We start from the raw sequence: 12,181 nt of genomic DNA, 5'->3' as shown, positions 1-12,181 counted from the left end.
TGGGCTTAATACTGACACCAGAGGAAACAGCACGGTGGAGCCGGGGCCAGGGGCACCGTTCACCCTCGCTCCTGGCAGCTCCTGGGGAAGCTGATCTGTGGTTTCCCAGTTAGGTGGGGAAGGAGTGCAGGCCGTGGTCAGGCCAGCTGGGGAGACAGCACCGCCCAACGGCCCTCCATCTCTGTCCCTGGGTCCCCGAGGACGGTGCCACTGGTGGGCGCTCAGGACGATGCCAGGCAGGTGACTAGGCCAGACTAGGGCCACCAGGCACCCATTTTCCCATCCCTGGTGGGGAAGGCCAGTTTGAGGGCTCTCCTTCCCTCTGGCAGGCCAGGACCCCTCGGGGTGCTGCCGGGGTTTGGGACGGGCGCTGGAGGTGCCGAGGGGCCAGCTTGAACCAAGGGGGTGTGGACAGGGCCACTCAGAGCTCTGGCCTAGGACCTGAAGCGGGGGGGGGGGTGTTATAGGACCCATGCCTCCCCCATCCTGAGGTCAGCAGGCAGAGAGGAAGTGGTGGGGGCAGGGACGGACACAGCCACTTGAGGCAGGGTGATGGCTGAGCTTGCTGTCTTGCATACTAATTACATTTCTAATCAGCCGGAATGAGGCCCTGGCAACAGTGTGACATGTGGCCAGCTCTGTGAATCATCCTGGAACTGACAGAAAGGTTCCGGAGGGTGGCGATCTCAGCTCAGCTGTGAGGGGTGGAGCCCGAGCCAGGTCCCCAGTCCTGGGTCCAAGGGGCACCCTGCGGCCCTGGCCTCCCAGGGGTGCCCCACACACCGGACCGCAATTCGCACCTGATTTTATTCCATGACACTGATTTGCTGAAAACCCCCGGTTTCCTGGGCAGGGGAAGGCAGTGGGTGGGCAGGCAGAAGAGGGGCTGGCCTCCCAGGAGGACCGGGTCCTGTTCTGCTCTGGTTAAGCACCAGCCGGGCCTCAGCCTTCCGTCCGGCCCCACCCTCTCCTCTCCGGTTTGTTTAAAAACTGAGCTGCAAAAATAAAACAAAATGAAGAAATAAAAACAAAAACCCTGAGTCGTTAAAAACCAAATTAAAAATCCCCTTTGGTGTCAAAAGGTCCTATTCCTAAAAGCCAGCGGGTGGGGCAGTGGTGTGGGTGGGGTGCGGCTGGGCTGGAGGCCGTGGTCACCGTCACGCTTCCTCCTCGTCCAGCGGGCCCGGGAGGCCCTCGGGGCCCGGCCGCTTCAGGATGGCACTGTACTTGAGGGCCGAGGTCTCCGCCCGCAGCACCACCTCCACCAGGCTGAAGATGGTGACGACCTGCAGCAGAGCAGAGCCAGCGTGGTGACCCGAACGGGTCGTGAGGGGCCGGTCCCGCGGGACGGGAGGGACAAGGGCCTGCCACTGTCCATCTAGCTGGGCCCCAGGCCCACTCGCCCTGCCCCTCTAGGCCTCTGTCTGCCCATCTGTAAGCCGAGCCTGCTCGGGGACTGAGGCCGGGGGGCCTTGGTGGGAAGTGAGGGAAGCACACACGGCTGTGTCTGTCGTCTGGCGCACAAGTGAGCGCTCAGTGTCTGCAAAAACAGCCGGGGTCTGGGGCTGGCCTTCAGAGCGTGCTGTGGGGAAGACCTTACGTGCAATTTCTGGGGTAGGGCGTCCACAGTTTTCATCGGACTCTCAAAAGGAGCCCCACAATGAAAACCCTGCTTTACGGGGACAGGCAGAACCCCGTCCTCTCCCCACAGTGGGTCCCCAAGGCAGGGAAGGCAGTGCCGGAAAGCCGTGGCCCGAAGGAGGTAATGCGGGCGAGCCGTGTGGGTCTCGCAGGTAGAAGCTGAAAGCCCACCGGGAGCTTGAGTGCTTGGGGGTGGGGGTGGGGGTGCAGGAGGGGCAGCAGGGCAGGCAGGGCAGGGGTGCCGCAGGAGGAAGGCTCCTCGAGAGCTGAGGGGCGGGCGGGCCCACAGTGGCATTCTGGAAAAGCTGCCCCACCCCCTGGTTCTGACCTGCTGTACCGGCTCCTGCTCTAGGTCCTCAGGCTCCCAGACAAGCGTGAGCTCCGGCTTCTTGCCCACCCTTTGGAAGTGGTGGGACCGCAGGGGCAGCGCCTGGGGGTACACACGCCTGTGTTGTGGGGTGCAAGCTCTGCGTGCCGCCTCCTCACCTTTGACCCCGAAAGGCTGCCCACTGCTTGGGAGGCAGCTTCTGACCGGCCTTGAAGGAGCTCCCCGCCCCACTCCCAGCAGACGGCTGCTTGACCTCTGACTACGGACCACCCCCACCTTTGGCTCTTACCTCCGGCCAGCTTTAGGGAGGCCCTGCCCGGCCATCTTCCATTAAGGCAGGACCTGAGGGTGACCGAGTGCTGAGTGGCAGGGGCTGGGTCTATCCTGGCTCAGCAGGGGCTGTCTACTTGAGGCCCAAGGTGCACCGGGGAACCCAAGGCTGAGGGGTGCCGCCCCCTGCGGGTGCTGGGTCTGTTAACACAGGCTGAGGGCTGGCTTGTCTGCAGACCCAAATCTGTCTGATGACCTAGACCTGAACTTTTGTCCTGCTCAATGAACTTCAGGGCAAGAGCCCTGATTGATTCCAGCTGGACTCCATTCTGTCTCTTCCGCTTTGCTCCACTGTATTAATTCCATGCTTATCTACTCCATGTGCGGGGCTCTGCACTCCCCCAAGTGTTCTGGATGTCAAGAAAGTCGAAGCCAGGGTCAAGGGCCAGGTGGTGACCTGCCAACCACAAGGTCAGCTGAAACAGGCCCCTCAGATGGCGTTGGCACAGGCACCAAGTGCCCCTGGAAAGAACCTTGAATAAATAATCACACAGGGCAGGACCCAAGGCAAGGGCTGGTCTCTTCCTTCTCTTCAGGGGACACAGTTTCCAGAGTGGCCCTGGATCATTCTCTCATCTTTCCTTCCTTCACATTCCTATAAAAAATTCCGCCCCCCAAAGCCTGCACACTCCGCCACCCTGCACTGGTTAGGGTGGGGCCCATTCTCTGGTTGCCTGGGTCCTTCGGGAAGGGGCCCAAGCCTGACTCTTGGCCTGGATCCCTCATCCTAGGCAGGTGCAGCTGGGTGTCCCGGCGTGGCTCGACAAGTGGGCTTGGTGCCAGGTGGCAGAGGGTAGCAAGGTCGGGGGGGTATATACACTCGGCTGCCACACGCCACTGTCACTGCCTTAGCTTGTATTCTCCAGTGCACATGAGGACATCAGGGACCTTGCGCTGTGCTCCCATCCTCCGCGCTCGTGTGTCCCTGGGCCAGGAACCCCCAGATACCAGAGAGATATGGAGGAGACCCCAGCAGAGGGTTGGGGGACATGCAAGTGAAAGCACAGTGTGCAGTCGATGCAGCTCGGTGGGTCTGTGAGAGGAGGGAGGGCTTTCAACAGACGCCATGAGGTCCCCGGCTCCCACGTCATAGTGGGTGCGCTTCAGCACTGTGCCTGCCCGTAAGGTCCCCAACCCTGGCCTGGGTGGCCGTGGGCACTCACATTACAGTAGACACGCTTCTGCACCCCGTAGCGCAGCACCAGCACGTCGAAGGCTTGGTTCAGGACGCCTAGCACCATGGCTTCTGACTCCAGGGGGCCACTTTCCTGCAGGACGGAGCTCTAGCCAAGGCTTGGCCACAGGACATGCCATCACCCCCAGGGCCCACCCCAGCTGCCGAAGGCCCATGAGCTCCTTAAGGGTGCCTCGTGAACAGGTGCCCAGGAGGGGGAGTGGGGTAGGTGAGGGGGAGGGGCTGCCAGGCCGGTGGCCTCACCTTCACGAGGATGGCAAAGAAGAGGCCGGTGCTGAGCTCCTGTACGCGCTTGGACGCCATGCGGCGGTCATTGCAGTGGTCGGCCTGCTTTTGCAGGGCGTCGGGTTCCAGGTCCGGCAGCTCCCTGTAGCCTGGGAAGAGGGTGGGTGCGGGGCAGCTGGCAGGGTGCTGTGCGTGTGCCGGCCATGGCTGGGTGACGGGAGGCATGGTGCTCCCTGCCTAGGCAAGGTGGGGCCTGGGAAACCCATGCAGGGCAGAGGCCTTCCTGCTGCTCAGCTCCGGAGGCTCTGGCAAGGTGAGCAGCCATGGTTGGGGTCCTCGAGCCCCGGCTTTTGTATAGGATTTTAGTGAGCCCCACTGCAGCCACCCCCAGCATGCTCACAGAGGGTGTTTCTGGGCCCAGGCTCCCCGGCTTCTCAGGCCGTCTGCCCCCCGGAGTCTCTACATAGAGCCATGGGACCCGCTCTGGGGCTGGGCAGCCCTCAGGTGGGCACGAGCCTGCATTACCCCAGTGCTGTCTTACCAAGAGTGGCGGCCAGGAGGCGGTGCACCAGGACGTCGGCAAAGCGGCGGATGGGGGAGGTGAAGTGGGTGTAGAGTGGTACGTTGAGGGCGTAGTGCCGGAACTGTGCCTGGTCCCGCAGCGTCCCCGAGCAGAAGTACAGTGCCATCTGGGGGGATGGGAGGTGAGTCTTAGAACCTGGCCAGGCCGGGTCAGGGCGGGGTTTTCTCTGCCAGGCTGTGATGCTCAGAGTCTCACGATGGGCTGTTTTGGGGGTGGACTGAACTGCCAGGCTGTAGGTGGCCGACCACAGGCCCGAGGAGGCCAGGAGCCACCTTCTGTAAGGGGACCAGTGTGGCTGCCACGAGGCTGTGCAGAGCCACGAGATGCCCATGCCCCTCTCCTGCTGAAGACAAACGTGGGCCTTGCCCTGCACTGCCCTGTCCCTTCGTGATGGCAGCACGCAGAACAGGACAAAGAGCACCGTAAGGGGCCCACCCACCTCTGTGGGGTCCATGGGTGCTGGGAAACCTCAGGATGGTTGGAAACCTCCTCCCTCTGAGCCCTGTGGGACCGGCCACCCAAGCCCTCAGGGAGGGCCGCCCACCTACTGAATTGTGAGGGCAGCTGGGGAGGAGCTCATCCTCCCCCTCAGCCGGCCGCTGCCGAGTTTTCGGGGATGTTACCGCCGGCAACAAGGAGGGAGCTGTTTCTGGTCTGCCCCTCCACGGGACGGGGATGGGGCAGCTACTGTGCAACAGGGAGAAGAGGGGAGGCCTGTGGCCATGCTGGACAAGGGGCCGCAGACGTCCCATGGAGGCAGCAGCAGCCGCCGAGGAGGCTACGGGGCTCTGCAAGGACACGAAGTCCACCTCCCCCCCCACCACGTGGCTGGAACGGGAAGTAGCAGAGGAGGCCCAGGACTCCTACTACCCGCCTAGAATGAAATGGACTGGGGGTGCCTGGCTCTTCCTCTGTGGCCCAGGCCTAGTCTTCGTTGTGACCAACCTCATGCCCTCTGGCCCCGATGCCTGTCCTGCTAGAGGCGATGCTTGCACCCTGGCACCTCTGTACCCCCCATACTCAACCCTGCACCAGCCAAGGGAGGGAGAGGTTTGCCAGCCACCGGCCTCAGCCCTTCTTGTCCCTGACAAGCTGCCCTGAGCCAAGACTCAAGAGGTCTGAGTTCAAAAGGCCCTTCTGCAGGGGAGGAAACGATGACTGGGGTGCTTGAAGAGAGGCCAAGTTTTTCTAGGGGCCCAGCAAATAGCTCCAGGCCCATAGTGGTTCTGCCATCCGGGAGCCTTGGCCACCGTCCCCGCAGCTGTTTGCCCAGTGGTCCCCAAGCTTCCGGGGCTGGGAATCAAGGACGCCGCTGCTGCCTGGGAGCAAGAGAACAGGTTCCTCATCTAGGGCCAAAGTCACACCCTTGTGTGCTCACTCACTTGCTCCCTGTTTGCACACACCCGCCTGTGCACTTGGCCAAATGGACAGCCGGCTCCAGTTACCCTGTGTACGTCGGCCCTGGAATCCAGGGCACAGCTGGGGATGGCCTGCTCAGCTCCCTGAGACCTCTTCCCCTCCAGCTCCTGCCGGGACCTGGGTTATGTCCGGGGCAAGTCCCCGGGAGAGGTGGGAGCAGCCTCCACTCCAAGCCATGTCTGGGCCTTGTTCTCGGGGGTGGCCCAGATGATCAGGGGTGAGGAGGACAGAGGCCCTGGTCCCCTTTCTGGCTGGAGAAGGTGTCTCTGGGCAGGGTGGGATGGGTGAGGGCTGTGGCTTTCCCAGGGACCAGATGCTCCGGGGACAGCCCTGGTGCCCAGTTCCAGCACCTTACTTGGGACTTTTGTGCTCACTGCTGCTGCCCTTGCCTGGTCCCCTGTCCTTGTCCCAGTTCTCAGGACTGGGAGAACAGGGGCACTTCAGAAATTCCAACAACCCCCTGCCATCAGCTCCCCAGACAAAGGCTGGCTGTTAAGGTCACTTACTGGCAGGCAAGGCCAGAAGTCCACTCTATTTAAGGCTCTGGGTGACTCGGGAGAGGAAGGCTCCTTTCCGTGGAGCTCCAGGGCTAGTCTGACCTTGGAGGTGGATGCCTTCCAGAGGCTGGGGGCAGGGAACGGGAGCCCAATTAGCCCTCACGGCACAGTCAACAGGTAGATCTTGGGACCCAGGGGCTACTGCATCTCAGAGTAACTGGAGGGCAGAGTGACATCGAGCCCCTTGGCCACAGGCACACCTGCCCCTCTGTGTGGCTTTAAGGGGCTTGGTGGGGGCAGACAATTGTGACTGGGGGCAGGGGAAAGGCAGCCAGACCACACGGGCCCGGATGACTCCATTCCTGGCAGAAAATATGACTGTCAGAAAATAAATCGGCTGTGGCCAGCTGAGGTGACCTGGTTCCTGTGAACAGATTGAATCTGCAGTGACTGAGCCCCTGAAAAATGGTTTGTCACTGCCCCTCAGCCAGACTGGGGCCCAGAGCTGGTCCCATTAGTATCTGTGGCTCCCGCTGACCTGACAGGCTGGTGGGGTGGCTCCTTCCCAAGATGCTTGCGCCTGCCAGAGGGCTGAGACCTGCTGTTAGGAGCAAGCTCACTGTCTACCTCCTAGGCTGCCAGCCTGTCACCCTGCCTGCAGACACAGGCCCGTGGTCTAAATCCTCCTCTACTAGCTGGCGAGAGGGAGACAATTCTGCCTGGAGTCCAGAAGCCGTGGTAGGGGCTGATAACTGCTCCCCTGGGCAGGCTGCTGCAGGAGACAAGACAATCTCTCCCCTCCGGGGTGCCCGTCCAACTGAGTTGCTGACCAGCCCCCCATTCCCTTCCTTAAGCTGGTCTGGTTTGTGGCGACTGGGCACCAAAGGCTTAGCGTACACCCTGTGGGGACTCCCTGCCTTCTGCTAGGAAACAGAGCCCCAGAGGCCACGTGAAGGGGGCAGTGAGGCTCAAACGAGGCCCTTTAACAGCCCTGTAGAAGCTGTCCTTGAGCAGATGAGGCAGGCAAGTCTGTGTAGGAGGCAGATCAGGCTCAGGAGCCCAGGGCTCACCTGTCCTAGGTGCTGCCTGGGGGTGCTCCCCACCCCTCCCCTTAGTTCCTGTGTGTGTGGAGGCCATGGATGCTCCTAAGAGAAAAGGGAGGATGGGGATGATGCCCCTCCTTACCTGCATGGGCCGGGAGCACATGTTGGTGAGCACCTCCTTCCGGGCCAGTGAGTACTTGTCATCTCCAAATGTTTTGGTCAGACTTTTCTAGAAGCAAACCCGTGTGATATGCAGTCAAGCCTGGGTTGGCTCTGGGGCCCCTGTCACCCTCTGACCATCTGAGACCTGGCTCTGGGGAGGAAGGGTATGCTGAGGGGCTCGACCATGCTCAGATGGCCACAGTGGGCTGCAGGGGGCCAGCAGCCCCCAGCCCATGTCCTGCTCTGAGGTCAGTCCGTGTCTTATTGGCTGGAGGGAGAGACTGGTTTCCAGTTGTCTGACCTAAAGTGCCTCTTTGCCCACCCCAGGCTTACAGCACAGATGGGAACAGCCTCCCTTCCGTGGGATCGGAGCTGAAGTCATGGGTCCCCAAGCCCCATAAGGCTTAGATCCAGGCAGGAAACATTTGACCCTACTTACCATAAAAAACATTCTCTGGCTTCCAATCATCTCAGCCCCTTACTGAAAGTTTCTGGACCCAAGCCCCGCCCATCCCTGGCCACAGGATCCCCGCCCATAGATAGATGGGTGTTGACTGGCTTCCCTTGGCCTGGTCCTGGTGGGGAGCATGGCCCATGGCCAGGGCCTCTGTGACTTGGAGGCTTTCTCCCCTAGGGTCTCCCCCTCCCCTACACTCCCGGCACTCACGTTGAGGGCCCCGGCAGAGCTGAAGTCCATGGGCAGCCCCATCTGGTCACAGAATTCCATGAGGTCATTGAGCATCTTGGTCTGGGGCGGGGGGTGCCGGCGCAGCAGGGCGCGCTCAGGGAAGGCGCGGTAGGTCTTGTGGGCCACTGCCATGTTGGCCAAGAGCATGAACTCCTCCACGAGCCTGCAGTGGGGGGAACCAGCAGGGGTCAGGGGCTGCTGCTCCCCTTCTCTCCCAGGCTCTCTGTGGGCTGGCTCTCATGTACCATTGAGTCTCAGCCTTGAGACACTGTCCTGTCTCCCAGGCTTGTTCCCCTGCTTGGGCCCCTCTCTGCGCTAACCAGTCTGTATCACTCTTCTCTGCTGAAGCGTGAGGTTGCACACCACCTCCCCAATTGGACAGGGGGATGGCATCTGTCTTATTCCCTGCTGCAGCCCCAGTGTTTGGCACCCCAGCACCCCAACCCCACCTGACTGGAAGAAGGTGCTCAGTAAGGAGCTCTGCTGAATGACTAGCCTCCTAGAACACTCAGGGGCGCACCAGCTGTACGAAAACAAGGCACCCAGGTATGCCATGAGAACTCAGAGGGCTTCCTGGGGGTATGTGGAAGGCGGTCAGCAGACCCAGGGCTCCCTTCTCCCCCAGGGGAGATGAACAGGAGAGTCGCAGAGAGCAAGAGGGATTGCCCGTTCTGGGGCAAGGCAAACGTGCAGTTGAGGTGACCAAATCCCAGACAGTTAAAGTGTAATTAGAATAAACAAGTATCAACAGATACGGCCTCAAGAGACAAAGGCACACCAAGGACCCAGGGAGAGGAGCGGGGACGGATGGGGGATGAAAGGAGCAGGCAGAATAGGAAGCTGGATCACACAGCCCTGAGGTCAGCACCCCCAGCTCCCACATCTGGGGCAGGAGGCCATATGCTGCTTCCCACACCCGGGGCTCCCGTGGGAGGATAAACAGATCACACACATGTATAAGAGCTGAAGCCCCTGGAAAGGGGGCTCGGGCATGCTGTGGCCACCGTGGCCAGGGTGTGCTGTACAGGGAAAGCCTCACTCAGTTCAGGGAGCTCTCCCCCAGCTCAGTTCTGGGCCCCCAAGCTGCATGTCGAGCCTGTGCTTCTCCCACAGAGGCAGAAGAGGTCAAGGAGTAAGCAAGCTCCGGGAGCCCTGGCAGCAAGCAGCCGGAGGCCGGGGACGCACTTCCTCTTCCTGGAGGTGTGGGTAGTGCTTCAGGGTTAGCCTTGTCACCTGGCCAAGCTCTCGGAAAGGCAAGCAGCCAGTGATGGGGGCGGGGGGAGAACGAGCATGAGCTGACAGAGCCCCTCCCCCACCAGACTGGGCCTGCCAGGGCAGAAGTGTGGCTCTGGCCTGCCAAGCCGCCCCGAGAACAAACCAATCTCCCAGAAGCCCTCTCTACGAGGAAGAGGGGCTGGAAATGGTCCTCTGGCGACAGCACCACCAGAGGGACTGGGCCAGATCTGGGTCTCGGGAGAAGCCCACCCGAGCCTGCACTCCTCTGTGGGGATGACTTTGGACTGGCCCACCATGGGGCAGGGATACAGCTCAGGTGCAAGACTGAAGGGTCAGGTCTCAGCTGGCCCTTGTACATGAAGGAAACCCTGTGTGTGGAATGAGGAGTTCCTTTATATCCTACTGTGCAGTAACAGCCATTAAAAATTTTTTTTTTTTTACATTTATTTATTTTTGGGAGACAGAGCACAAGCAGGGTAGGGGCAGAGGGAGAATGAGACACAGAATCCGAAGCAGGCTCCAGGCTCTGAGCTGTCAGCACAGAGCCTGACGCGGGGCTTGAACCCACAAACCGTGAGATCATGACCTGAGTTGAAGTTGGATGCTTAACCGACTGAGCCACCCACGTCCCCCGGTAACAGCCATTTAAATGACCATTCTGCCTCCCTCTGCTCCCTAATCTGTCCTTGTGCACATCACTTCCCGCTGAAAAACCTCTGAGTTCAGGCACCTGAACCCAATCACCATCTCCCAAGTGGAGGGACGTCTGAACCTTGGCTCGATGCATCTGCTGTAGGGCCCTGCACAACACAGACCTTTCCCGATCCTCCTTTTTCTCAAATGCAGCATAGGGGTAGTAGCACCTGCTTCACAGGGCGGTTGTGCAAACCAATGGGACTAACACATGTCACAAGGGCAGACCCTGTGCCTGGCACGTCATCGGCCTTAAGACACAGGATGTGCTTCCCTCTCTCCCCGCCTTCCACACCAAACCTCCAGTCTGTACTCTGCCCAGTAAGTTTCATCCCTGCCATCGATCCCCCCCTTATTTGCCTTTTCCTCACCTTCTCTGAAGGCCCAGGCTGAAGGCCGTCTCCATCACCCCCCTGGGTACTTACTGCTAACTAGCCATCTGGCAACAAGAGCCAGGCTGTTCTATGGTCACCTGTGTCATAGTCTAGCACTGTTTGACTCTCCATACTTGATTATCCTATTTAGATCTTGTCAACCCAAGAGAAGTCTCAGTTCCTGCTCAATAAATGTCTGATACTAGAGACCATTATCACCTAAATGCTTCAGATGCATACCTTAATTTATTCATCTGTTCACTCAACAAACACTACTGGGTGCCAGGCCGTTCTAGACCTGTCTCCCCGTGCAGTCTGAGAGTCCTTGTGGGCGGGGGGCACACGGTTTGTTCCTTGGAGCCCTGGAGTCTCCAGCCCAGCTGCAAGCTTGGTTGAAAAGGGAACACCTATATAACCTTGGGGCTGACCCTGGGCTGTGTTTTGCCAGTGTGGCCAGCAGGGGGCAGCATGCCCCCATAGCAGGGTTGTGGTCAGGATGCAGGCTAGGAGTGCTGAGCAGAGCAGGAGGAGAAGGCTGGGCTGTGGTGTTCCAGCCTGTCCCCTCCACCTGACTCCCACTGCTCGGGTCAAAGGAACAGAATGCATGGGGTGCCTCCCCAGGCAGAGCCTTGCTCCTGTTCCCACTTTCTGCAAGGGCTCTCCCACCTCATCTCTCATGGTCTCAAGTAAGGATGAGAATAGGAAGGAAGGGAATGAGGAGGGTGCAGCCGATGCCCAGAGCCTCAGGCAGTGACAAAAGAACCAAGTCAAGCTGCTTCTCCAGCGACCCCACTACTTGTCCTCCCTGGACCCCCAGTGCAGACCCACGAGTCTCCTGAAACCGGTGGGAGAAACACAAGTGTGCTCTCGTTAACCTGGAGAGAAGAAAGTCTGGCAAAGCTTGAGATGCAGAGGCTGACCTTGGAGAGGTCCTGTGGTGCCTCCCAGGGGCTCATTTCTCCCCGAGTGTCTTCAGTGCCTCCCTCATGACAGGGAGGCAGGAGTTAAGAGGGCAGCCCGTGGAACTCTCTCCAAGATGGTTTGCTGATATCAAGCATTCATCCCAGGAAGACGTCAATGTCACCAAACTAGGAGGTGGTGTAGCAATAAGCCTGGACTCCCTGGGTGTTGCCACGGCTCATTAGTGTTCTAGGATAGCGGCAGGGACCATTTCCTCACAACCTGTCCTTAACATCCTTCTTACACCAGCAGGTGGGAGAGGGAGGGGTAAAGAGAACACACAAACTGTGAGGACAAGGAAGCAGAAGCGGGGCCTGGAGCATTGTGGCAGTCATCCTGGGGTGGCTGGGAGGGACACATTGCTGCTGGAGGACGGTCCCCAGTGGAGTGTGGGAACAGGAAGGCCAAGGAAATGCCAAGCGGCCGGCAGCCAGATTCCACTGAGTTCAGAATTCACTGTCAAAAACAGGGCTAGGCATCACGGAGGGAGAACTGGGCTGGCAGCTACTGGGGGTGGGCCAGGTGGATGTCTCTGTTCTCATCTGAGGCCTGCAAAGTCCCCCTCGTTGGGCTCAACAGGTTGCCCCCGACCCCACCGTGGGTCAGTTCCATGGATCGGCCAGCAGGGGGCCCCCAGCATCTTCCTTCCACAGGACCTGGGACGTGGCAGGAGCAGCTTAGAACCCAGGAACTTCTGGGCAGGAAAGAGCCTTAGTTTATAAACTGCAGCCCTGCAGCCTGTGGTCCAGGGGTCTTTGGGCTCCCATTCAGTGTTTTTCTCCGTAGTCAAAGGGGCTGAAGGCTTGC

The 12,181-nt window shown here is 60.0% G+C and overlaps 1 protein-coding gene across 4 annotated transcripts in view; it reads right to left on the bottom strand.

The window, feature by feature from the left end:
• Nucleotides 1-788: 788 nt before the first annotated feature.
• DIS3L2 (DIS3 like 3'-5' exoribonuclease 2) overlaps nucleotides 789-12,181 on the bottom strand; it is a 350,540-nt gene continuing 339,147 nt past the window's right edge. For all 4 annotated transcript variants that reach the window (XM_045481713.1, XM_045481715.1, XM_045481716.1 and 1 more), the window contains 7 exons: nucleotides 8,091-8,274; nucleotides 7,404-7,490; nucleotides 4,261-4,408; nucleotides 3,738-3,868; nucleotides 3,463-3,567; nucleotides 1,970-2,071; nucleotides 789-1,286 (listed from right to left, as the gene is read on the bottom strand). In XM_045481713.1, coding sequence (XP_045337669.1) covers nucleotides 1,158-1,286; nucleotides 1,970-2,071; nucleotides 3,463-3,567; nucleotides 3,738-3,868; nucleotides 4,261-4,408; nucleotides 7,404-7,490; nucleotides 8,091-8,274 — 886 coding nt within the window. In that variant the 3' untranslated portion in view covers nucleotides 789-1,157. The remainder of the gene's footprint in view (nucleotides 1,287-1,969; nucleotides 2,072-3,462; nucleotides 3,568-3,737; nucleotides 3,869-4,260; nucleotides 4,409-7,403; nucleotides 7,491-8,090; nucleotides 8,275-12,181) is intronic.

The sequence above is a fragment of the Leopardus geoffroyi genome, chromosome C1 (assembly GCF_018350155.1).
Source record: "Leopardus geoffroyi isolate Oge1 chromosome C1, O.geoffroyi_Oge1_pat1.0, whole genome shotgun sequence".
Lineage (NCBI taxonomy): Eukaryota > Metazoa > Chordata > Mammalia > Carnivora > Felidae > Leopardus > Leopardus geoffroyi.
The sequence above is the reverse complement of the archived record's forward strand: the minus strand, read 5'-3'. Positions and strand labels throughout refer to the sequence as shown.